Source organism: Lasioglossum baleicum, chromosome 12 (assembly GCF_051020765.1).
Source record: "Lasioglossum baleicum chromosome 12, iyLasBale1, whole genome shotgun sequence".
Lineage (NCBI taxonomy): Eukaryota > Metazoa > Arthropoda > Insecta > Hymenoptera > Halictidae > Lasioglossum > Lasioglossum baleicum.
In genome coordinates, this window is record NC_134940.1 from 10,465,933 (window position 1) to 10,490,025 (window position 24,093).

Consider the following 24,093-nt stretch of genomic DNA (forward strand, 5'->3'; position numbering starts at 1 on the left):
AGAAATGCACAGGTGCAAGAACCGTTCCGTCTCAATTAAAGAGTTTTCATTTTTGAATCTGATAGATGCACGGCGCCTGAACTCGTGACTTCTCCTATTGCACCCAATCGAGGGTTAAGTGGACTTCTAAAGTGGACTTTAAAAGCGTAACAACTCAATTTTCGGAATCAAGTTCACATGGTAGCATTGAAACCACGATGGAACTACGACCACGTCGAATCACGGACCAATTCAACTTGTTTATAATAATATTAAACAAAGACAGACACAATTCTAAAAAATGCGACAGAAAGATTCCACAATAAATTCGACAACAATTAATTGTATACACGCTGGCTACTAAACAATAGTTCAAAAATTTTTCACAACAGTTGCTCTTTCGATCCTTCAGATCCTCACAAACTTTAGGCATAGGAAAACCTGATATCCTAACAGAAATGAATTTCTACACAAAATCGTATAGCATACAATTTTGAACGGTCCCTAGACTCTGAAAAAGACAACACAGAACAAAAACCCAGCACCCCATCAGCCAACTGCACCACTACAAACCCACATCAGATCCCATCTCCCTAAACCACTTGCCCGTTCACCAATCGCGAGCTCAAGCTACCCAACTCTGCAACACCCAGAAAAGAAAACCAGCATAATCTGATCAGCGCACAGTTAGGGGTAGCCTCGCACGAGGCTGAGACCGCCTAAGACGAGGACGCCGGCCGGAAGTGACGCGTGGTGCGGTGGAATCCGGTACCAGCCCGATCCTTTCCAACAAACCATATCTAAGATCCTAGATCTACCAAGAAAAAAAGCCTGCTGCAAGGATCCTTCTCCTCTCAGCGATTCAACCCTCGAAACCAATAGTACGGGCACACACTATACTGTCTAGCGATTCGATCGCGAGAGAGCACGAGAAAGGAGATCGATCAGCCGGGGAAAGAGAGTGATCACTTACGAATTTCCTGGGTAGCCAGAGCACCAGCTGGCTCCGCTGTCCAGCTCAAGGTGGACCTGATTTAGCCGGACAGGTAGACCCTCTGTAGCTTGTTGGTCCGGCTGTGTCAGTCTGCTCTCGCTCGGGTTGCCACGACCCTGACTCTGGCCTTTGCCTCTTTCCTGCTGGCGTGGCTTGGCTTGGCGTTCAACGGATGCTCTTCATCGGTATCGAGGCTTGTTATCGGGCAGCACACACCGGGAGAGACACAGCCGCCTCTCTTTCTCCGGGTCCTCCTCACCTGGCACACTCTCTGTCTCTTCTCTCTCTCCCTACCAGCAGCTTTGCTCCCTCTCGCTGGATATCCCTCTCTCTCTCTCTATTTTAAGGGATGAAGGGGACACCGGAGACGACGATGGATCCAGGAACCACGGGCGCTAACGACGAAGACGAGGCACCTCGACAACGCAAATCGCGAGAGAAACGAGATGACGTCTCGAGGCAAAAGCGTGCGAAAGAGAAGTAGGCCGGTTAACCGTTCAGGCCGCACTGACGAGTCGAGCCGCGGCTAGTAAGGGTAAACTGGCCTGGCATCCCCTCTCAGCTTCACCCCACTCAACCCTCTCGCTCTCACCCCTCGAGCAACCCCTGCTCTCCTTCGCTGTCTCACTCTCTCTCGCTTCCTCCATCTCGCTGTTGTGCTCTCTCGCTCTCTTCTCTCTCTCCGCTCTTTCACTCTCCATCTCGCTCGGAAACTCCCCTACCACCGTTCGCCTTCTGTCTCTCGTTCGCCTCGCCGTCTTCGTTCTTCTGTTTCTCGCGCTATCATCCGCCGACCCCTCCGGTTACCTTGCACCCCCGCACCATCAGACTTCATCGTCGTCGTCGTCCTCATAGTCGTCGTTGTAGTCGTCACCTCGCTGCCAACCCGACCACCGATCTCTTTTTCTCCTTTTCCCAACCAGTATTGGAACCTGAGAGAAACCGATTCTTTCCAGAGGGTTTGTTCAAACGAGCAAATTACAGTGTCGAGCACGAAATTAAGACACCCTTTACAAACTAATAACTTGTTATAATTATTATAATTAGTATTTAAAGAGTGTTCATTTAATTTTGCCTTCAACTAGTACATAGGGTGAGTCTTGTAACAGGATTTCAAATAATTCATAACTTATTTGTTGTACGAAGAAATTTTTCAAACAATTGTTGCATGGTTTCCGGGGGAGCATACACTGCTCTAATCTAGTTTTCGGCAGTTTGCTTTTTCAGCGAGATACGAGGGTCACCTTCAGTTTTCTAAATGGAATGCCGAATGTTATTTCTCGAATTCGGACGAAACAATAAATTCTGCGTAATAAAGTGTTATACTAACACACTCTTCTACTTCCTCAGGCTACCTTACGTCATTATACTTCATCATAGTCATCCTCCAACTTACAGTTGTAGTCGTAATTCTTTTCTCTTTTTCCGAACACGACCAGCATCGGAACCTGATGGGCGGATGGGTTGATGGTACAAGACGAGCACCACGCAACTCTACTACTTCCTCCAGCACTCGAAGCTCCCGCGACCCTCGAAACTCGAAGCTCGATGCGTGTCCCACGAGCTCGTTAGTCTGTCTTCCGATACGAAGTCGCCTTTCGAGACCTACGTGGTTTTTTTACATTTTGTTGTTTTTTGTGTTTGATGGATTGTAATGGCTGCGGCACGTGTGGAGATGTGGGCTGGAACAAAATCAAGGAATCTGTACACGATGTTTACTGCATAAGACATTACTATTTACATTTGTGCTTCAATAATGAAATTTATTCAATAATTTTTCTTAGAAATCGTCTTATAAATTTCAATACGTGCAAAATAACCAGTGATTCATCTGTCGTAGGTTTAACGTTATTTTAAAAGTTCTATGCAAATAAGAGCTTTTACTTTCGAGAACTCATCACTAAAAATTGCTGTACCATTATTTGAAATGTTATTTACATTATTAAATATGTTGGTATCTCATCACTTACTCATTGTATGTGGTAATATATCAAGTTCATATCCATCGAATGAAGAAAATCGTATAGAATGGAATTATTCTAAGTTGGCAAAAATGTTTAATAAGTTCTACGGCTTTCGAGAACGTCCCTCGATCAGCTCCGGTTAGAACTCAACACTTAGCAGTCGAGGGTGCCATGGAAATCACCGACACAGATTTCTCCGACATGGTTTTCACCGACAACATTTCTCCGACTCCAGATTTGTCCGACAATAGCTTTGGCCGACAACGAATTTGATCGACAACGACTTTGACCAACAACGAATTTGATCCACAACAATTTAAGACGACCACAGTATGTATTATCATACAGTATTATCATATGTATTATCATACAATATTATCATACTCTGTCTCAAGTCGTTGTGGATCAAATTCGTTGTCGGTCAAAATCGTTGTCAATCAAATTCGTTGTCGGTTAAAGGCGTTGTCGGCCAAAGCTATTGTCGGACAAATCTGGAGTCGGAGAAATGTTGTCGGGGAAAACCGTGTCCGAGAAATATGAGTCGGTGATTTCCATGGGCCCCGCAGTCGTGGGGTGACTCAGAGTCATCACAAAAATTGTTGTACCATTATTTGAAATATTATTTACATTATTACATATGTTGGTATCTAATAAATTACTATACATTTAAGTATCGCACGAGGTATTATATCAATTTTATATCCATCAAATAAAGGGTTAGACTGCGAGAGCCCATCAAAAAATTCCACAATACTCGAAATCCTAGGTTCCTGCCCGTGCATCCTGGGCCCCGATTCCCAGCCGAGATTGCCAGCACCGATTTACCGGTAGATATCGAATCGATACTATCGATTGTTTGCTCGCCGGCTCACGGCCTCCCGTCTCCGGCTTCCAATAACCGTGCATTTACGCCATGCCGGTCGATACCGCGCGAATTTCATGGCCACCTAAAATAGCCGTTTCGGATTTATGGAAATTCACGCTCCCGTTCGCGTTTAGATAATTACCAGTGGCAGTCGCGTGTGTCCCAAGCTCGTTAGGGACCACCGGACAGAAAAACCGATGCCAAAACCGAAATTTCGACGCCGCTCCGTCGAACCTTTGTCACGTTCACTGTCATATCCCGCTGACGCAATTATTTCTTCGAATTTGATTACTCGTCTCTCGGTCCGCGTTCCGAGAGATAACCGAATGTTACCTTGGGACTGTACAATCGACTGTTTATCGCGTTTTTCACCGCGGAGAGTGGAGCAACATTGATCTTTTTATGTTTTGAGGACGTTTTAACACGTCGATGCCCATCACCAGTCGCGTGAAATCGAAGGAGCTTGTTTCATTATACCTACAAAACAAATACAACGTTTATTATAATGAAACAATTTTTTCGTTGTAAAGTTTCGTAATGGGAAGTTAGGATTTTGAAGTTGAGGAGTTGGGCAATAACGTTTACTTTTTATTATTAGATTATTACCACGTCAAATCTTGTAATCGAATTTAAAATGTTTAAACGAGCTTAACTTTATATTATTATGTGCTAATAGCGATTTTTCAGCAAAATCAAACAGTTTTACGAGACATGAATGTTTTATTTAAAATATATTCAGTAAATAAAAATCGTAAGACAAATAGTACAGTCATTGGCACATTTGCTAACAGTCATATGTGGAACTCTGTTATGAAAACTTACAACCACGCTTTGAATTATTGGGTTGGCAAGAATGCAATTTGTAGTATTTTAATGTGAATTAAACCGAATTTCTTTATTCAAGCGATGAACTTTAATCAATAAAATATTTTCTCATAAAAGCTCATAGCTTGAATAAAAAAATTGGGCTCTATTTCACCTTAAAATGCCGTAATTACTTTCTTGCCAACCCAATATAAATACGAAGCAATAAAAAAATGATTTTCTACACCAGGAATTCTTAATATTTGCCGTTTAAATCAAAAGTGCCAGTAACTACTGCAGTGCCAGCAAGTGCAGTTTACCCTAGATATTTTCTGAGATGCTAAATTCAGACTTGTGCACAAAAATGAATTCTTTAGAGTTCTTATGATTTCCCTGTCGAATGAATATTTTTTATTTGTAGCATAATTGTGAAATTATAAATTTGTGAAATGTAAAACGAGGGTCGGTACACAAAAGTGAAAAAAGAAGATCTGCGTTCCGAATTTCGAACTGAAAGAATCAGTCAACAGTGTATTTACAGTACGATTTGTTTACCGGTAACAGCCAGTTTGTTAAATGCAAATGTAGAACGAGCGTGCAAAGCGAGAATGGCGGAAAGAAACGGACAAATCGAGCTGTTAAATCGCGCGAACACTCGTGTTTTAATTGTAAGTACACCGTATGTTTTTTGCATCGAGATCGGTGTTAAATATACACGGAATGAGCGAGTAAATAAATTTTAAATCTTGCACGAGTGTCTCGGTGTACGGTTTAAAACGCGGCGGCCGCGACACACAGAAAATCGATCCTCGACCCGGGTAATTGATTAATAACGTTATTGCTACAACGATTAAATGCATGACTGTTTGCGGAACGCTGTAAAAGCCAGGCTATCGAGTTATAAAACCGGAGCACCGTGTGCTAATATTTTTGATTAGTATTGTCAATATTCTACCACGAGAGTAGCAACAAAACCGAGGAAACAAAACGCAAAAATAAAAAATCCCTTGTCTCTGTATTTTTGTTCTGCAAATCTCCATTCTACCTTCACTTTATTCCCTTTCGTATTTGTTTATCGCGTTTGTTATTATTTCATTGAAACAATAGCTGATAGCTACCATAATGAAATTAATGAAATTACTGAACGACGCTCGAGGCTTATATCAAACTATGTATTGCGACATTTTGTGTACACATTCTTGAACTTTATTCTTAATAATTTGCAATTTTTATTCCAATTATGGGAAGAAATAAATTTAATTCTAATAAATTAGTAGCAAATTTTGAAAGTTGCCAATTAGAAGGAACAAGAATTACAGGCGGATAATTAACAAGGTTTTTCCCCAGTTCAACGAAAGTAGCGAAAATAAATTCGCTCGAAAACGCAAAGAAGCAATATACATCGACAAAGGACCGAGAAGACAATAGAACCGGAAGCCAATTCACTACAAAAGCAATGTCGTTCAGCGACAAACAGAATGAACCCCTAAAAGTGCACAGCACATTTATTATTGTTATTATTCACTTTAATAATCTGTGCACATATCCTCTAGCGTACGAAGCTGCAACGCACAATGCATGGAAACCACACGCTGGAAATAAATTGTTCGCGATTTGTAAAAAATTTAACGAGTTCATTTAGCTTGTATAACGTGAAATTCTCACATTATTATTCACTTTAATAACAGAAGCGCATATCGTTTAGAATAAATTAACGCGCACGAAGCCACGGAATACAACGAACGGAAACACAGGAAATTAATTGCTCGCGATTTGCAGAAACCCCTAATAAGTTCATTTAAAAATCTCGCGAATTAAAAATCTCGTGGAAACCGTCCGGCGGAGAGCGTGTTAATTTAATTCCCAGGGCGCTTTTTAAAGCGTGGTATTATTCAGTCCTTATTGTCCGGCTCAGAATTCTTTTTCGTGAATTTTCGTAACGCGATTGCGCAGAATTTCTGCACCGCTAAATCGGTCGGGTCTCATAGTTAATTCGGATTTTACATTGAAATTCGAAATAACAACAGGTCGGAACGGTAAACACAATTAAAAGCGGAAATCACGGTGCAATTTAATACTCGATTGATATTCGATCGACTCTGATATATTTATTTATTTAAGGGCGAATAAAGCTTCCGGTGTGTACACGACAGTGGCCGGACGAGTCGGTTAATTGCGCGGAATTGCGGTAACGTTTATTGCGAAAATCGTGTGCGTGCTTTCCCGGAAAAACAAATTCAAAGAACGGATTTGAAACTTGGAAAATTCTGATTGAATTCAACAATGGAGTGGTACACGTGCCGCGCGGGTCTCCCAGCGACTCGTTCAAGGTTACCAACGTGAAAAATTGAGGCAAAATGAAAATGAACCGTGTAACCAATGCGCAGGGTCTCCTTGCAATTGTACACTGTCAGTCGAGTGCCACTCGACACGCGTTCGCGGTAAAAATTTCGAATGTTTTTTCCTGGCCAATCGAACTGCGAAATGATTTTATTGCCGCGCCGTTCTTCGCGAACTGTGAAATTGGAAATAACACGCTGGAAAAGCAGCGAAAACAAAATTGAGCACAGCGGACATTCGTATGACGCGATCAAAAAATTGTTCAAAAAATTCGTATCTCTCCTGGTAGTAATTGTAGTAATTGTACGGTTTTTTCAAGCAATTCTGAATACATTTAATGTACATTCGCTGCCACAGAAAATGCATATTATGATATAATATAATAGCGTCGATATAAATATTTTCAATCTGATAAGATGATTAACGAAAGAAATTTTTAAGTAGCTCGTGTTTTGTTGTGACAGATGAAAACAATTTTTATTTCGTGTAATGACCTGCAGTTTAATCGTACTATATTATATTACGCCGTAGCACAAAAATATTTGCCGTCCGACACGACGGTATTGGAAATTTGACTTTTTTAAGAGCATCTTCCATTTATACAGCTATCGACTCGGTTTGCTCGATGCTGAGACGCTGCGAAGAATGCTGGGAGATCGTGGGGCAACCTCTGCTGCTGACCTTGATTGAGTTACTAACTTGGTTGAGTATTAATATTGGAAAGAGTTATGAAAAACGTCTCTTTCTTTCCTTGGCAAATTTAATAACGTACATGAAACCACGTTAAAGGTAAGCCCCTGAGAGAAGCTACGAATTAATGAATGTAAAAAAGGGAAGAAACCATGATTATGATTACTTCAACCACAAGAAAATAAATTTACTACCTGAGGGAAGATCAAAGAAGCTGACTATACGAAGTGCTTCATCAACATGTAGTTCAAGCACAACATATTAAACCATGTTAAAGGTAAGACTCTGAGAGGAGCTAAGGATTAATGACTGTAAAGAAGGGAAGAAAGCACGATTAGGATCAACTCAACGACAAGAAAATAAATTTAGCTACCTGAGAGGAGATCAAAGAAGAAGCTGACTAGACGAAGTGCTCCATCAACAAGTAGTCCTAGCAGGAACAAATTAAACCACATTAAAGATAAGACGGTAGAGCAAGCTACGACCGAATGAATCGAAAGGAAGCCTAATGCTCTATTCAGCACCATCAAAGATAATCCATCAACCGCGTCAGGTCGCGAACAACGTCGAAAAGTATTCGCTGGAATAGAAAAAGAAGCGTGACCATTTATCTTCTCCACGTCAGCAGAGGCATGAGCTCCGAAAAGATACAAAATAGTCAACCGACCTCGACTAATCGAATTTTTCGAGTCGTTGATTGAACGATTGAGCGTTCCCGATAACGAGCATCCGATTATGGATCCTAAAGTTCAGGTGACCGATACCGACGCCTATATAAGAGACAATTACCCAGCGTCGGCCAGTGCTAGAGATTTATTACTCGTTGGACGTCGCAGATTCGAAAAATCGTGTGAGTATCTGCGCGCAGAGGTTTCGAGATCGTGCGCGATAAATACGCGGATTTTATTTATCCTTCCTTTTTTGTTTGCAATTTGTTCGTGTGTTCTACGGGGTTTCCGGCAGAGAGACGAGGAATTTGTAGTACGTGTACAGGCTGAAAACGTCACGAGATCTATGAATTCCGTTTTCGGCCGAACGAGTTCGGAACGCGTTCAACGCCGGACCGGGCCGGGAAAAGTCAGTGAAACTCTGCGGCGGAAATCTGTCAAAAACAATCGCGGCCTGACCGATTCCGCGCAATTAACCGCGAGTCTCGGGGCGAAATGCCACCCGTGGATTTTTAATTAAACTAACGTTGCGCTGCTGTGGTCCCATATCTGAATTTGCCTGCGAGCAATCGATGCGAGCGCTACGGTGTCGCATGTGAAATGTCTCGTTTCTATTTCCGTTTCTCTTTCACCACTTATCGTTCGATTGAACAAAAAGAGAACACATTCCGGAACGCGAAAAAAAAGATTATTATGACCGGCCTTCAGATTTGCATGGAAAATAAAAAATTGGGGTGCTGAACGACGAGTTTTGATTTTCAGAAAAAATGCGTGTGTTGGTGTTGGTGTTGGCCGTGCTCGCGGTCTCGTGCGGTGCGTACAGTACGGGTTTGGAGCTGCTGGAGGGTGAGTGGCACATCAATTTTCAAACTCCGACGAATTCGAGCGGATTGCTCGGTAATTCGATTTCGAATTCAATCGGAACTTCGGAGCGAGTGAAAAGCGACTGTTTTGTCGTTTCAGAGCCGATCGCGGGGGGATCGCATCCCGACATTCCCGACATTCCCGACGAGGACGGTGGCCAGCTGGTCGGTTTCCTCGAGAAGCTGAAGGCATGGATGAAGACTGGCAACGATAAACCCAAAATCCCTATCCTGGACCCACTCAAAAAGGATCATCTGGAATTGAACATAAACAACCAGAAAACAGGCATCATGTACGAACACCTTCCATTTCCGATTTCAACTCGACTACACTTTACTCCTCACGCTTGAATCACCGAGCCCGTCGAAATGACGGATGTCAGATTGATGCTTGTACAATTCGTGAAGTTATAGAAATATTTTCTTGAGAAAATGTCGAAACAATAAATTATGTTTCATTTGTAGCGTCGCGTTTTTAAGAAACAAGTACAGTAAATAGGTGAATTTTCCACCTTGAAGATTATGAGGATATGAAAATATGAGGATTAAGGTGTACGTTGAGAAAGCACTTGCAGTTTTGCGTTTATTGTTGGCCAGTGTTTTTGACAAAATGTGTGTTCGATTTGCAATAACAGACTACAGGCTGCGTTGGACAATCTGCGAGTGCTCGGTTTGGCAGACTTCGTTGTAAATAAAGGCGATTTTAAATTAATTGGACTTAAAGCGAACATCGATTTGACCTGGAAAAACATCGATTTATTCACCATGTACGAGCTGATAAAGGCGAGAATCCAATCTCCTCCAATTGCGTTCAATGGGACAGGAGCTATCCTGTAAGTTGCATGACTTGTTCAACGCTTCTTCATCTATTGAATGATAAAAGATTTCAATCCGACAATTGACGGCTTCTCAATAAATCAACGTGATACCTCGATTAACATATTTTACGAGTAATATTTCCAAGTTACCAAACGAGAAGCATTATTTTTATCAATGTAACGTTATCTCCGAGTGATATGACGAAACTCGTATCAATGCCGAAGGAAACTTGTTTGCCGACGAGTACATGATTCTCTGTCGATCATTCCGTTCCCTAGCGTTGCTAAAACAGAGTTGCCTGAGCTCGATAAAAAGGTTTCCAGCCACAGATCTGTGCAACCCTTACAATCTAGCGATAAGGAAGACTCGAGTGATTATCGGTTGAATGAAAATTAATGAAATCGTGTCTTTTTAATATTCAGAGCTATACTGAAGGATTTAAGAGTATCTGCGGACGCGAAACTTAGTATGAACGCAGACGACAAGCTGTTTGTGAAGGAAATCAAGATGGGAATTCAACTGGGGAAATTGGAGGTAAGTGTTAGTTATCAACCCCTAAGTGGGCTCCCAAAATAGGGTGCAAAAATGCAGCAAATCAATTACTATGTTAGTATTCTTATTGAATACTGTGTATTGACTTTTTAAAATAAACAATACGTTGTTAGAGCCTACCAGGTGTAATGAGTAAATAGACTGCGCGTTTTTATGCAAACTAGAAATTCTTGGCGCCAATTGCAAGAAACAGTAACTACGTAGACCTTTCGTTTCTTCTTTAATAGTCCTAATAAGGTGAAAACAGCACATTGTTTTTACTGTTTTAAATTGCACTAAAACTCGTTTTTGCCATAAACGCATAAAATCCGAAATCTAGTTTACAAGTTTACAGAAGCAGTTGCTATTGATAAATCTTGTGTCTTTTCTGTTCGTCGTATTGTCGAAGAAATTGTTCTATGGATCATTATCATCAACCATCTTGAACGTTACAGTTTACCGCCACCGGCTTGCTCAACGACGAAGAAATATCGCAGATGATCAGCAGGATAGTATCCGATCTGGTGCCACAGATTCTCCGAGACTACCCAAAGGAGATATCGGAAAAAAGTGGGGAATTAGTGAAGAAAGTGTTGGATAATGTTCTAAGCAAGTTGTCGTTGAAAGACCTAATAGAACTCATCGGCTCGTGAAGATTACCTCGCACCTCTGTATCCTCATCTTATCTGGAAGCTTTATGAACGAAAAAACAGACATTTAATTTAAAAAAGAAGTTGTCTGTCGAAATCAGTGTTCACAAATTTAATTTCCTGAGTGCCATTTCTAAGAGAAGGTCTACACGTAGAATATAAATAATAACTACAGCTACTACAAACATCTTCACTTATATTGCCCGGATATCACACAATACTATCATCGATATGTTTGCTCCTCCACTCGTGTGGATACAATACACCAGAATCCAACCATGTGCGTACACTCTCGCGAGAATCCCAACCATACTCTCGAGAATTCGCGCAGAGCAAATCATTATCTACTCGGAAACCGGAACTCCGTGAAGTTGCGAACATCGATAGTTCCCTTCGTCCTAGACTTTAGCATCGTTGAGCTTCCGTTGCGATCGGAACAGCGCGGCGCGCTGCACAGTGCGTTCAAAAGCTAGTTTTCTGGACATATTCCATTACTGGAAAATTATCGGTCATACGAAAAAATGTTTCAGGTGAAGACTGTAGGATATAGAAAAGAATACATGGCATATCCAGGCGTAGTTAATACTTGTTTAGTGATTTTAATATGCCTACTTTCTTCTACAATAGACATCTACATAGAATCACTTCTATCCAATATTTAAATACCAACATGAAAGTTGATAGTTTTATTCTTATCCATTGCTGCAATTTCCGGTTGGCGATAAATTCGTGGATTTTCTCGTCCGCATCCCGCGTCGCTTTCTTCGACTAATTCACCGGAAATCCCCCGTAAGCCCTGGCGCGTAATTAGCCGGGAATCGATGCGAAACCGATGCACCCGACACTATGGTTCGAGAGAATCCCCGAATCCTGGCCCCGATAAATCCTTATCTCGGCTCGATGCGAGGCAGCGATAGTATGGCCGCGACGAAATTCCGCGAAAGGCGCTTAGTCTGCGAGACCGAACGGGTTGCAAAGTAATCAGCGGATATTTGCCGGGGCGACGGAGCCGGCAGAAGCCTGAGCACGGAGTCAAAGAAACCGCAGGCCAAGAGAAAATCCTTCCCCGTTAATGGACTTGCCAACTTAATTAAGTCCGCCCGAAGACGCCCACCTTGGCCGCGTCCTCTTACCGAGCAGAAAATTCGGTGTCATCCAATGAAAATCCAGGATCCGTTTTCGCAACCGTCAACCATCAAGGGCTGGCTTCAACAATTGTTAAATTGTTTTCGGGACTCCGGACCCTGTATCGCCAGATTAAGACCTGTCTCCCACTCTACCCTTCCTATGATGTCATTGAAAATCGCGTAATACCTTCGGGTACGGTACATGTCCCCAAAACATCATAATTTTCTGAATTTCCAGATGTAAGATATAGTTTACCTAGCTCAAGACGCTGGGTGTTGGGAAGAGGGTGGGGCTGGTTCTGGTAAATTTAACCAAGCCCTACTTGCGATGTGTCCGATCTTTGCCGCGTACAACAGCTGATCTGTTGGTCAATCGGTCGAGGAAGGGACAGACACCTCGCGAGACTTCGTGAGGATTAAATCTCGGCGAGAAATTCATGAAGAGATCCGGCCGCGTCTGCCGGCTTTGACAAGAGCAACAAGTGTCTGTTTGGTGTACGCGATCCGAATCGGACGGCGTGTTTTCGAGAGGATATATACCTCCTGGGAGAGACCCGTTGGGACACTTTCTTCCCCACGAATCACCATTACAAACGATTTAATCGACTTCCACGGAGAGTGACTCTCTTCACCGTCTTGTAAAGGAGCGTCGAGTCGTGTCGTGTCGTGTCGTAGCGCGGCGCGTTGGCCTCGACTCGACTCTATCAGCCGGCGCGACGTTCTACTGACATTTTTCCGAGAAACGCGATGATGTAACGCGATTAGCGTAGCGTTACGATAGCGTGATAGGTGTGCGCGGGACTGTACGACTGTGAGCGGTAGTATGTAAGTATAGTGTTGTCAACACGGTTGCGAACGGAAGCACTGTGGTTGGATTTGATGAAATACAGATTGACATTTGGAGATCTTTAATCCCCGTCTGTCTCTTCTTGTTCCAATTTGTTCTTTCTAATCTGTCTCTCTTTTTGATAGATTTTAATATTACTCTAAAACATCGTTTCTAGGATAAGTAGGAGATGGTGGAGGACTCTAGACCAACACAGTGGTTCTTAAACTGTGGTCCGCGAGGGTCCTCGTAGCCTTTACCGGGGGTCAGCGAAACAATTTCGGCATCAACAGATATTTTTGCTAAAAAAAAAGAAAAAGGTCATTCAAATCATTTTTATGTTCAAAATGTTTCATGATTTCACATTTTCATGTTTCAAATTAAGTCTCAAGAACTACGTAAAATGCCTAGGGTTGGAATGAGGTCCGCGAAACAATTGTTCAAGAGGGGGGGGGGGGCAGAGTACATAGTTTAAGAACCACTGCTCTAGACAATGATGGGGGTATTAGATCGAGATGGTAGTGGGTCTAATGGACACTAAACAATCATAGAGTTATTATAGACAGCGATGGGGCTAATGGACTTCATGCAATGATAGAGTTATTAGACTCTAGGTTCTAATGGACGCTAATCAGATTTGAGACCGTTCACCCATCCCCCTTCCATATTCCTTCAGTAGATGCAATAGTTTCAGAAAATAATCAAAGAAACACGTGATTGGAGCTGAAGCCGCTGTGTTCCAAAAATCGTGGGTACTATTGAAGACCAATCAAAGCCACGTTCATCCACTATACCATCTTCCCGTCGCCATACAGTACACGAATCAAGTGCCTAGAAGACATCCACGTCACGCGAGACACCATGATTCGATTTTCGGCGGGTAAATCGATTTCGTTGACGAGGCAGAAACAGCTAAGTGGATCGAGATCGAACGATCACGAGGACGAGGCCCCGTAGGGCTCGATCCAGGCTCGAGAAGGATCTCGATTCTGTGCAAGCGGAAAAATGGCGAGGTCCGAGGGAAACCGGTCGGTACAGGGAGCGTGAAATAAGCGGCGGGACGGACAGCTGACAATTACACACACCGGTCGAATAAGCGAGACGGCTTTTCCTCCGTGGGACACCTGTGAATCTCACGAAAGTAAAAACGATCGACCGCCGTTTAAGGATTAATCTCGTAACGGCCGGCCTGTTTTTTCGTCAGCGTTCGGACGGCCCGACACCCGGTATGTGCAACCCCGGGAACGCGTGTAAGCGGCGTGTGTGCCGTGTAATTACGTATTCTCGGTAAACCGGCGAGGAAAAGCAGCCGACATACCGGCCCAGGCGTTTCTCATTTCCGTTGAAACGTCGATATGTATTTGCCGTGACGCGCGACGGACACGTTGGAAACGCGTCCAAGGACCGGCCCGACTCGGCCCGCGCGGAAACCGACGCGTTTTAGTCGCGTCTCGTTGCGTAATGAGCCACTTTTATCCCATTTCTAGAGCGTCGCCTTTCTATCGTGCTGGAAACCGCGGCATAAATGGAGACATTACGCAGAATTTTTCAGACAGGAAGGATCTTTTTGTCTGAACGGTCTCTGCGACGCACAGCACGTCGACAATGGCCGAAATGAGAATTGGATTTGCAAAAGAGCGAATTTGAATTTTAGAAGGGTGAGTAAGATCTGCAACATGGTGAATATGGTCTACAAAAGGATTAATTTAGAGTGCGAAACCTGTACGATAGAATCACACAAGTGTTGGGATAGTAGAACTATTACTTAACTGGGATGCTCAATTAAATTCTCACCGAGTTGCAGGCACAATCAATCATGTATTTTTAGTTGAGCTCTTCATTTGTTGGAACTGCTCGGATAATAGAGAACTAAATAATCGATGTTATATTTAAACTCGTTCAATCTGGATCTAACCGACTAATATTGACCGCATGATTTAACTACAAACTCTATACATAGAACGACAATATGAAGAGTCAGTTAAGAATGCAGCAAAAAGTGTTGCACTGTCCTTAATTCGCCTACTAAATAATCGCTGTATCTGTTTTGAATGCCGTATCAAATAATTCTCTTTCATCCTGTTAAACAATACATCCCTCAGACGAACGGTTGATGAATATATGTATTGCAACGCGACATGCTGAATGAAAGAGAGTCTGCGCCCTTTCTGCTCGCTCCGTTTCTGAATACATCGATTCGTGGATATTTTCACGAGCATCCACGACGAGATACCGCGTTATTCGTGTTATTTAAAACCGAATAGCTGGTTCGAATATGCGGGAGATCCAACATTACTCGGAGAAAAATAGGATGAAATGGAGGCTGCAGGGACTTCGAGGAATCGATTCTATTTATTTCGAGCGTGCCGGAGAGCTAGAAGTCAAACGATACGGCGATGATCGTTCCGCGAACGTGTTTGTAAAATTGTTTTCGATCCGAGCAGAGCTCCCGCGATTCTCTATAATTAATGTCCGCGACGAGTAGACGGCGGTCTTAATTGTACAAGATTTCAATAAAGTGTGTCGGCAAGTGCGTGGCACTCCTTTCCCGGCGGTTTCGATGCCGCTTCCAAGAACGCGTATCGTCTTAATCAGGAAACTCGTACTGCCCCCACGGCTGGATGCGCCTTAACGCCATTAATTAAGGGGAGATTAATTTCGTTACGTGCACCGTGATCTCTCTCGGAACTCTAATTGATAACACGGGCCGTTTCTTTGAAGCGCGGGTTCGAAGGGGGTGACTCGATAATCGACCCACAGACTGATTAATGCGTCGACGAACGATACCGTAAAATTACGCGCCGATCGGCTTTATTAATTAGTCTGACGCCACGGTGGGCCGTTTCTATGAAACAGCTGGAATTAAGTGAAAAATATTCGTCTCACGAAATTGATTCACACTAGATCTTTTTGGAAGCTAACCAGATAGACTGGAAAGGACACATATCCGATCTCATTTGCTAAATAAATATTAGTCAAGCTCAAGTCTCTTGAAGCAACATTAAAAGAATCAAAGAATGCCAATATATTGCCTTCAGCTTATTAAACGAAGAAAGGATAGATCCATATGTTTACTGTTTCTTACAATTGACGCCAGCAGTTTTTATTCTGCATAAAAATCTAGTTATTATGGTTCGTCGTCGTGAGATACTTTTTGCAGTGGCACGAACGCGTTAATATTCGATCAGGCGGCAGGTATCGAGATTATCGAGTTTATGCGCGAGAATTCCGCATAAAGCCATCTCGGAGAGGCTGTCATAGTTGAGGATCCGGAAGGTGTCGTCGAAAATTCAGCATATTCGCCAAGGAAGGAGAACCGGTCGCAGAACGGCGTCTCGAAAGTGTCGCCTTAACGAGGTGTCAAGGGAGGTGACGATCAATCAACCATCTCAGATTCAATCCGACCGAGGAGCGCGACAAATCACCGACACGGAAAATATTAGTTGCGCAAAAGCTGTTTTCTTGCGGCCAAGAACGATATAAAGAACACGATCGGAAAGGCTTAGGAGTTGTCCTTAGCTCTGAGCACTCCTCCACCCACGCAGTTTGCCACAGAAACTAACGACGGTCTAGCAAATTTTTTCGAATACCTATAGCAGCGGTTTTCGTGACCCTCACCTCTTTCTGAACGCCTGAACGCTACCTTCTCGTTATTCAATGCTGTTCGACATCGATTTTCTGCTTCGACAACTAATTTCTCAGAGCTACATAATAGATTTAGAATGAACAGTAAAATAACAGACCTCCTGTTCTTCACAATCACAGTTTTTGGAGAAATTTAATTTTGAGAAGAACCTGGGATTATGTACTTTACAAAACCTTCCCTGTTCCAACAGTGGTCCGAGAAAAAGAAAGTTCGGTATACAAGTAAACTCTCTCAAATTTATGACGAGGTTTACTTCTTCAAGTAAACCGAATCAAATCAAAATTCACAGTACACGTATCAGAACGGTCTCTAGAAATCGGCGAAATCGTCGGAAAACTACGTTACGTATCGCAGTTTGAAATAATTAGAAAAATAAACAAGATATTTTCTAAAGAATCAAGAGAGCTGACTAATGAAAAAAATCAGAAACAGTGATTTCGATTCGGAAGCCTAATAGCCGAACGAAAACACACGATTCCCGGTGTCTCGAAAATCGGGCGCCGTGTTCTCCGTGTCGTGGCTGCGTGATCCTCGGCCGTTATTGTGATCCTTTATCTCGACGGTGATCATTAGCAGCTGTGCTTGTCACGGGGCGTGGAATTTTATTTAACGAGGCAGTTTATTAATTACATCTTAAACTCATCCGATTACATCGGCACGATGTTTGTCGCGTCTCGTCGCGAATAAAAAGTCCGGTCGTTCGCGCTTGTAAACACGGTCTCGGAGCTCCGGCGATCATCCGGCATAATCGTTGCCACACGACACGACACGACACGAAACGAAACGAAGTGAACACGACTGACTCGCGTACACTCCGGGATTCCGGGAACGCGAGTCAGCGAGGGCCGCCAACAAATGGAACGGCTTTCTGTGTCTTGGTCGCTGCCAAATCACGGACAGAGAAGCACAGGCGGCACAGAGAACGTTGCTCGACCCGAGCTACGTTCGAAACTGGATAATGAGAGCGACGCCCAGTTCCGAGGAATCGAGCTTTGATAACGAGAAGCGATAGAGATAGGCGAGATAGAGAGACACGGCGACGCGACGGAGAGAACACGATCGCGAGCGAACCAGCGCGTAGCGAGCTGAAAATAAAAGAGACCTACCCCGTAATGTCGCGGATTAAACCATCGGCCGAAATAGAACTTGATGTCGCCAGCGAAATCTCCAGAGATAATGATAACGATTCCAGATGATCGGATAAACGCCTGCAGGTTCTCGGTTTTTTGGGAAATGTGCGTGGCTGGTCGTCGAAAATCCATAATTTATCGAATTTAGATCCCGAAGTTGTTTACACCATGTTTCTCCTGTTAATAAATGTTTTCTGTCTTGTTATTGCCGTTTACACGTTCCATGTAAATTTGATTAATAAAATGTGTAAAATGACCGTCAAACCTTCTTACCATTGCCACTTGGTTATTATTAATATTATGCTATAAATAAGCATTCTGCAGCATTTACAAGAGACTGGAGCCATCATTTTAACAAGCTGAAAACATTAGATTGGCATTATTAGATCATTGTAACTTTTTCGCTGTTTTAAATGGCACCTACTCATTTTTCCCTTAAATGCATAAAATCCGCAGTCTAGTTATTAACAATGTTAATACCTCGGTGACCACCAGTTTTCTCTGTGGGGCCATGATGGTCATTCGTGACCAACATCTAGTGCCAGCATACGGTGGAATCTTATCCGCCAAGTTATTCAGCCGGTGCATCGTTAAACGTGTAAATTCGAAATTTTATCGCGTTCGCAGAAACGCGACTTAATCGAGGCCTCGCTGGGAACTGGAATTTCTATCGGCGGCTTTCCGAAGAACGCACACGAAATTAGCACGCGCGTGCGTAGCGAAGTTTCCTCATCGTTGAGGCGCATTTACACTTCTTCGCTTTGCACGTATCGTCACGGATGGATTCTCCACAATGAATACGAAAGATAAAAACCGGAGTATTTGTACTTCTTCAATGGTCGAACTCGATTCATCAGTTCTGAAAATGGAAAAAATATTTTCGACTCCCGCTGACAGAAATGTGTATACATAGATCACAAATGTGTGCATGTACATACATCAAAACGGAGCATTGAAACTGAACGATAAAAATGAACACCGTTCGACCGTTTGGACAGGTTTAGTTGTCACTGTTGTTCCACTGTTTCATTATGGGCGAATAAAACCTGATCCTACGTTATTCACTAACCACTTCGGGTGATCGTTTTGGATGGAACACAGATGAAAGCCAGCTTTACACCTTTCATGGCGGATGAATCGTCCGGGATGTACATCCAATGTGAAAACTCGGGTCGAGATCCCGAAATGTTAAAATCTAAAATGCGTCATACTTGTGGGATTACTAGACTGCGAATTTTACGCATTTGTGACAAAACTGATTACGTGGAATTTACAAGAGTGAAGAGAATCAAAGATATAATAATCGATATACTATATTCAACATTTCGAAATTATTAACGAAGGAATTAAATGTTTTCTTAGGTCTTGTATCTTGTAATGTTGTAATTGATGCACAAACGTATTAGATCCGCAGTCTGGTGATCACAAATTTTTGAGATCCTCAAATTTGACTACATTTGACTTCAGGATCCGACCCGACACGAACTCGAAATTCGCCTTCAGCGCTGCGCGCTCGTCGCGAACTCGAAGTTCTCCACATCGTTACGATGCGTCGAAAAATACCACGTTATTTGTTTTCCAGTCGTGTACACGCGAGCTCGTTGTTTCAATTATTTGCGCTCCGAGCGTCGAGTAGAAGCAAAGCAAACAGCCCGGGACCAGGTCCTCTTCCAGGCCGAAGTTTGCACGTTGCTTCTTCGCAAAAATTCAGACCGTGGGGAAGAAAAAACAACAACCGGCGAACCAACAGAAAAACCGCCGGCGACTTGCACCAGTACCGGGAACGCTCTTGTCTTTTTAACGACGCTGTTTAAACTGCGCTGTGCTATTAACCTGTCAACCGGGTATGACGAGTTAACTCGTCGTTGGGAAATTGTGCCGCAACGACGAACAAGTTAACCGAGAATTGGAAAAACTACCTCTGTGCATACGTCGAAACCCGATGGATCATTTGGCTTTTTATTCCATTCGCTTTCCTTTGTTCTGGCATTCTGTTCACGATTGTTACACGGTGAAACTGATAGCTTATATTTCGATTGTTATAAAAATGTACCTTTGTACATGATAACTTATTGTTAACTTTAACTCTTTGCGGTCCAACGTTGTCCTCTCTTTTACTGCAGAACTTGTTGCGAAATTATGTTCACTTATATTCCCATAGACAGCTCTATTAACCTATTTAGAACAGATAAGAAACACTACAGGTTTACTTCTGTACCGCGTAATTGTGACATTATTAGACCTCGGGTCTTTGTGCAAAATAAAGATTGTCTGCACCATTTATGAAAAGCAGGAATACAATAAAAGTGTACATCTTAATAAGTCGAAAACAATAATTCTTCTGATATTTTTACTGTCTCGTATTCCACTTATCCATTGTTGACTAGATCTTGAAGATCTTCATCCCTCCAATATGGCTGGCAACAAAGAAACCGTCTGAAAACACAAAAATACAGACTGCATCGGAAATATTGCCAACATAGTATCACAAACATTTACCTTAAAATTACCTTAAAAAATTACCTCATCACCTAAAAATATTCATTATCACAACCTCCCATTTTGATTTACCTGTCTCCCCACACTTTCCTAAGTCAGAAATCCAATAAATGAACGAAAAACACCAACTTAAATAGACCAATTTTTCCGATAATTTGAAAAGTAAATATGGCCACCGATAGTCCGATAGATGGCTGCATGAATAAAACATACTGTTTCGCGCCTGTGGTACGTCCCAACTCATTTACGTCAATCAAGCATACGTTACAGAATGCAAAACGCGGAATGTCAAGTAAAAAATGTTTCCAAGAGAAGCCCATTACGCATGCTCAGTGCGTAAACAAGAAATTATTATCTGGAGTGTACCCCGCGCGGAATCGGTCCACCTTATTTACCGTTGCAGTGTCCTACATCGTGCTCGAACGCCGAACACGAATCCTCGCAAAAATACATTCTACCTTGCGATCCTAAAGCCACGTTCACACTGATTGGTCCGTGTTTTTCGTTAGTAGCTCGTTATCAAAGCCGTGGAGAATATTTTCACAGAGAAAGAAGTTACTTCAAATGACGTCAGGAATCACCTCTTTCGCGGGAGTAGAATATTTTTGGGACACATAACCTAAGCCACGGGCATTGTAATAGTAGCAATACTGTTTTGCGAATATTTCAAAAACTGAAAAAGAGGGCCTGTTGTATGTATAGAAAAAAGTTGTTCAAAATGATGAACAAAAAGAAAAATTGATGAGCTTGACGTATGACGTATGACTCTTCAAGGTCGTTGAAAACGGAGGTTTTACCGAACATTCGAAGGTGTGTGAACTAACCTAAAGAAGCGTGGTCTTATACCTATACCTATGCCGGGTCTACATATAAGTAAGTATGGTCTACGTCTAAAGTCTAAAGCCGCAACTCCGTTCATCGACGCCGCGGAGAGCCAAAAGAAGCTTCTCCTGGTGCTTTTCGTAGTGGTTCCAACGAATAAAACGGTCGAGCAGTTCGCGTAGCATCTGGTTGGCACATCGTCTCGCGAATCTACGAAAACTTCCAGCGAAAACATCGAGGGGGAAAAAAAGGTGGCGGGAAACAGTGCCCTTTCGTCTAGTACACGAACGCTGCGAGTGTATTAGTGCCGCGTCACGCCGGTTGCCGGCGTCCCGTATAGGAACGCCGAGTACAGCCGAGGGTAGCCGAGCGGGCACGAGGCAACAGGCGGCTCGTTTTAAACCCGTGGCCTACGGGGAGTTTTCCAAGCGGTTGCCTGACAGTAAGCCGCCGGCCTCCAAAGCGTGTGTGTCTCTCGTGCAGTTCGTACAAAAGTGCGCTTCTTTCTCTCTGCAGTGAAAGTATACGTATCCCTCGGATTCTCCGGCATTGTTTTCCGGCTGCTTCCTTCTCCGGAAGCAGCAACATTGTTCCTACGAGTGCGGTCTCGTGACAAGTGACAAGTGTGCCAACATCACGGGTGTCAAAGAGTATTATCCGAAGCGAAGTCCACGATCCTCGAAACGATATTCGTTCTCCCTTCGAAATCGATCGTTACGGTCATTGATTAAACGTTTCCACCGAATCAAAAATAACCTACTAACCGAGTAAACATCGAGTCACGGTTTGTGTTTGACAACAAACGGATCGGCCTCGCGTGTTACGTATACCGCTATAGTGTTCGGACGTTCACGACCGTTCAGATTGATTTTCCGTCCGCGGAGGTGTCCTGTGGAACGAGATTTCCCGTTTCTGCGAATCCGCGACCCGGTGATGGCGGTTCTCGGGCTTGAACAGCCCGCGCTTTTTTGAAACCCTGTTTCCCCCCACCTCGTGAACCTGTTCGAAGCGTGATGGGATCGACGAAGATGACAGGACCCGTGGAGCGTGGTCTCCTAGTGCTTTTGTTTTTCGTTACGGTTTGCCATGCGAACGAGTTGAAGGACTACTGCTCGATGCACAAATTCGATAATCTGCCCGGTGGCGGGTTGAGGTTCACCAAGGAAGTCGTCACTACGGAGTACGCAAACATCGGCGCATTCAAGGCTCTGCATTGCTGCCTCCGAGGGTACAGGAGCATCGAATGGTGAGTGAAAGCATTTCCTTTTTTCCTTTCTACGTACACTTAGTCTGCGTGCCACGGAGAATACGCTCGGTGTCCCGTGACGCGCATTCGGGTCACCGTGATTTCAAAAACTGATTGCACGTGGTACAGGTTAGTGGCGCACGGCATGGATGGTAGCCATTTTGAATTTGGCAGAATGACTTTGCGAAGGGTTTGAACAATATTCTATGTTATGATAGGTTTTGGAAATTCATTGTTCCCAGGGTTAACCAATAACCAACATAACCCTTATGTAGCCAACCAAAATGTATAGACTATTTAAAATATTTTGTGTTTAACATATTTGCATAAATTCTCATTTTAAGACTATAAATTAATATATTAGCGAGCACAGAATGGACATTCGGAGTAATGTGTCGTGTATTTTTGGAGGAACAAGTTGTTGAAAGAAATGCAGTAAATACATTGGCACCATAGGAATTTTTAAAATTTTACATCTTTTATTATATCGTAATAATATTGCGAAGTGTCAAAATACGTGTATAACAAAAATACACATTACAAACTTGAACAGACACATTCTTGTTATTTTTATAAAGTAAATTAAAATACATGTCCGTGGACCGTGAACTTAGTGTTAAATTTTATTTAAGAATGTTTACACATTGTGAAGACACTAATTTAGATGCAAAAAGTCTGGTGTTGTTCTACAATGTCCTTATGGTTTTTACCTGCTTGTAAGAAGTTCATGGTTGCTTTTAGAAATTCATTTTCTCTGAACGGTTTTGTTTACATTCTACTTGAAGATGTGTATCCGTTGGCCACTGAGCTGGTGCAACAACATTGACTCTGTTTCCTTTACAAAGAAACCAGATTGTAAGATCACAGAAACATTAATTATTAGACTACGAATCTTTTATGCATTTATGACGAAGGTGAATAAGTCTAATTTAATACAGAGAATGGATTGAGAGAATTTATAATAAAAACTTTAGAATGAAATTTAAATTTCAATTTGGCTCCTGTTTTGTACAATTCGTACAGACGATTTTTATTTTGCACAAAGATCCGCACTCTATTAATTATGCAATGTTGCAAAAAACCAATCGGAAATAATTCAAACCTCAATCTATAAATTAAAAGCCAGCATAGTACAAATTCGATTCAATCAAGTACGAACTGAATTAAACAGAAACAAAGCCCGACAAATATAAAAAAAAAACACATCAAAAACCCATAGAGAAAACAACATGAAAAAAAACCCGATACATTTCATGCAAACAATTGCCGAAAAGAATGGCGGTTAAAACAAAAATTAAATTAATACGATTGGATTTACTTGAAACTGCACTGGACATCATCGAAAAAATAATCAAAGTGTTATCATATATTTTGCGCGTTTGTGCCCTCGATTGTGGGACTGTGGGACACGTTGTTTTTGCGACGACATCGCAGGAGTATTTTTTTCCGGTATTCGAACGAAAACATTGCGGTTTTGGTGGAAGGTCGAGCGTGTGTTGTGAGAGGTCGATTAATAACGTTTCCGTTTTGGTCGGGGAAAGACGCGCGGGACTCGATGGTTTTATTTTCGTCTCGAGAACGTTCGTCGCAGCATTTCCTCCCATTTTCTTTTCCGGCGGACGATTCAGGG

The 24,093-nt window shown here is 42.7% G+C and overlaps 4 protein-coding genes and 1 long non-coding RNA gene across 7 annotated transcripts in view; 3 read left to right on the forward strand and 2 right to left on the reverse strand.

Annotated features, from left to right (window-relative positions):
- The window catches only part of LOC143214080 (acetylcholinesterase), a 110,363-nt gene extending 108,877 nt beyond the window's left edge, over nt 1-1,486 (reverse strand). The window contains exon 1 of one of the 2 annotated variants that reach the window (XM_076434674.1): nt 953-1,485. The gene's annotated coding sequence lies outside the window, so the exon portion shown is untranslated. Of the gene's footprint in view, nt 1-952 lie in introns of both variants that reach the window. The other variant, XM_076434679.1, reaches the window with a different exon arrangement.
- On the reverse strand, nt 1,036-18,541 carry LOC143214089 (uncharacterized). 2 transcript variants are annotated; one of them, XR_013010093.1, is made up of 5 exons: nt 18,377-18,541; nt 18,170-18,255; nt 17,873-18,073; nt 2,370-2,655; nt 1,036-1,905 (listed from the first exon to the last, which is right to left on the reverse strand). It is a non-coding gene; the product is annotated as an uncharacterized LOC143214089 (long non-coding RNA). Both variants share the same exon structure in this region.
- On the forward strand, nt 8,454-11,676 carry LOC143214087 (uncharacterized). The gene is made up of 6 exons (XM_076434692.1): nt 8,454-8,484; nt 9,067-9,150; nt 9,268-9,460; nt 9,803-10,000; nt 10,409-10,520; nt 10,973-11,676. The coding sequence occupies exons 2-6, from the start codon at nt 9,072-9,074 to the stop codon at nt 11,168-11,170; spliced, it is 780 nt and encodes a 259-aa protein (XP_076290807.1). The 5' UTR covers nt 8,454-8,484; nt 9,067-9,071; the 3' UTR covers nt 11,171-11,676.
- Nucleotides 18,542-21,642: 3,101 nt separating the features above from the next.
- LOC143214553 (interleukin-1 receptor accessory protein-like 1-B) overlaps nt 21,643-24,093 on the forward strand; it is a 187,021-nt gene continuing 184,570 nt past the window's right edge. The window contains exon 1 of the mRNA XM_076435766.1: nt 21,643-22,463. Within this exon, the coding sequence (XP_076291881.1) occupies nt 22,231-22,463 (233 nt within the window). The 5' untranslated portion in view covers nt 21,643-22,230. The remainder of the gene's footprint in view (nt 22,464-24,093) is intronic.
- LOC143214554 (uncharacterized) overlaps nt 22,470-24,093 on the forward strand; it is a 49,336-nt gene continuing 47,712 nt past the window's right edge. Inside the window, exon 1 of the mRNA XM_076435767.1 lies at nt 22,470-24,092. The gene's annotated coding sequence lies outside the window, so the exon portion shown is untranslated. The remainder of the gene's footprint in view (nt 24,093) is intronic.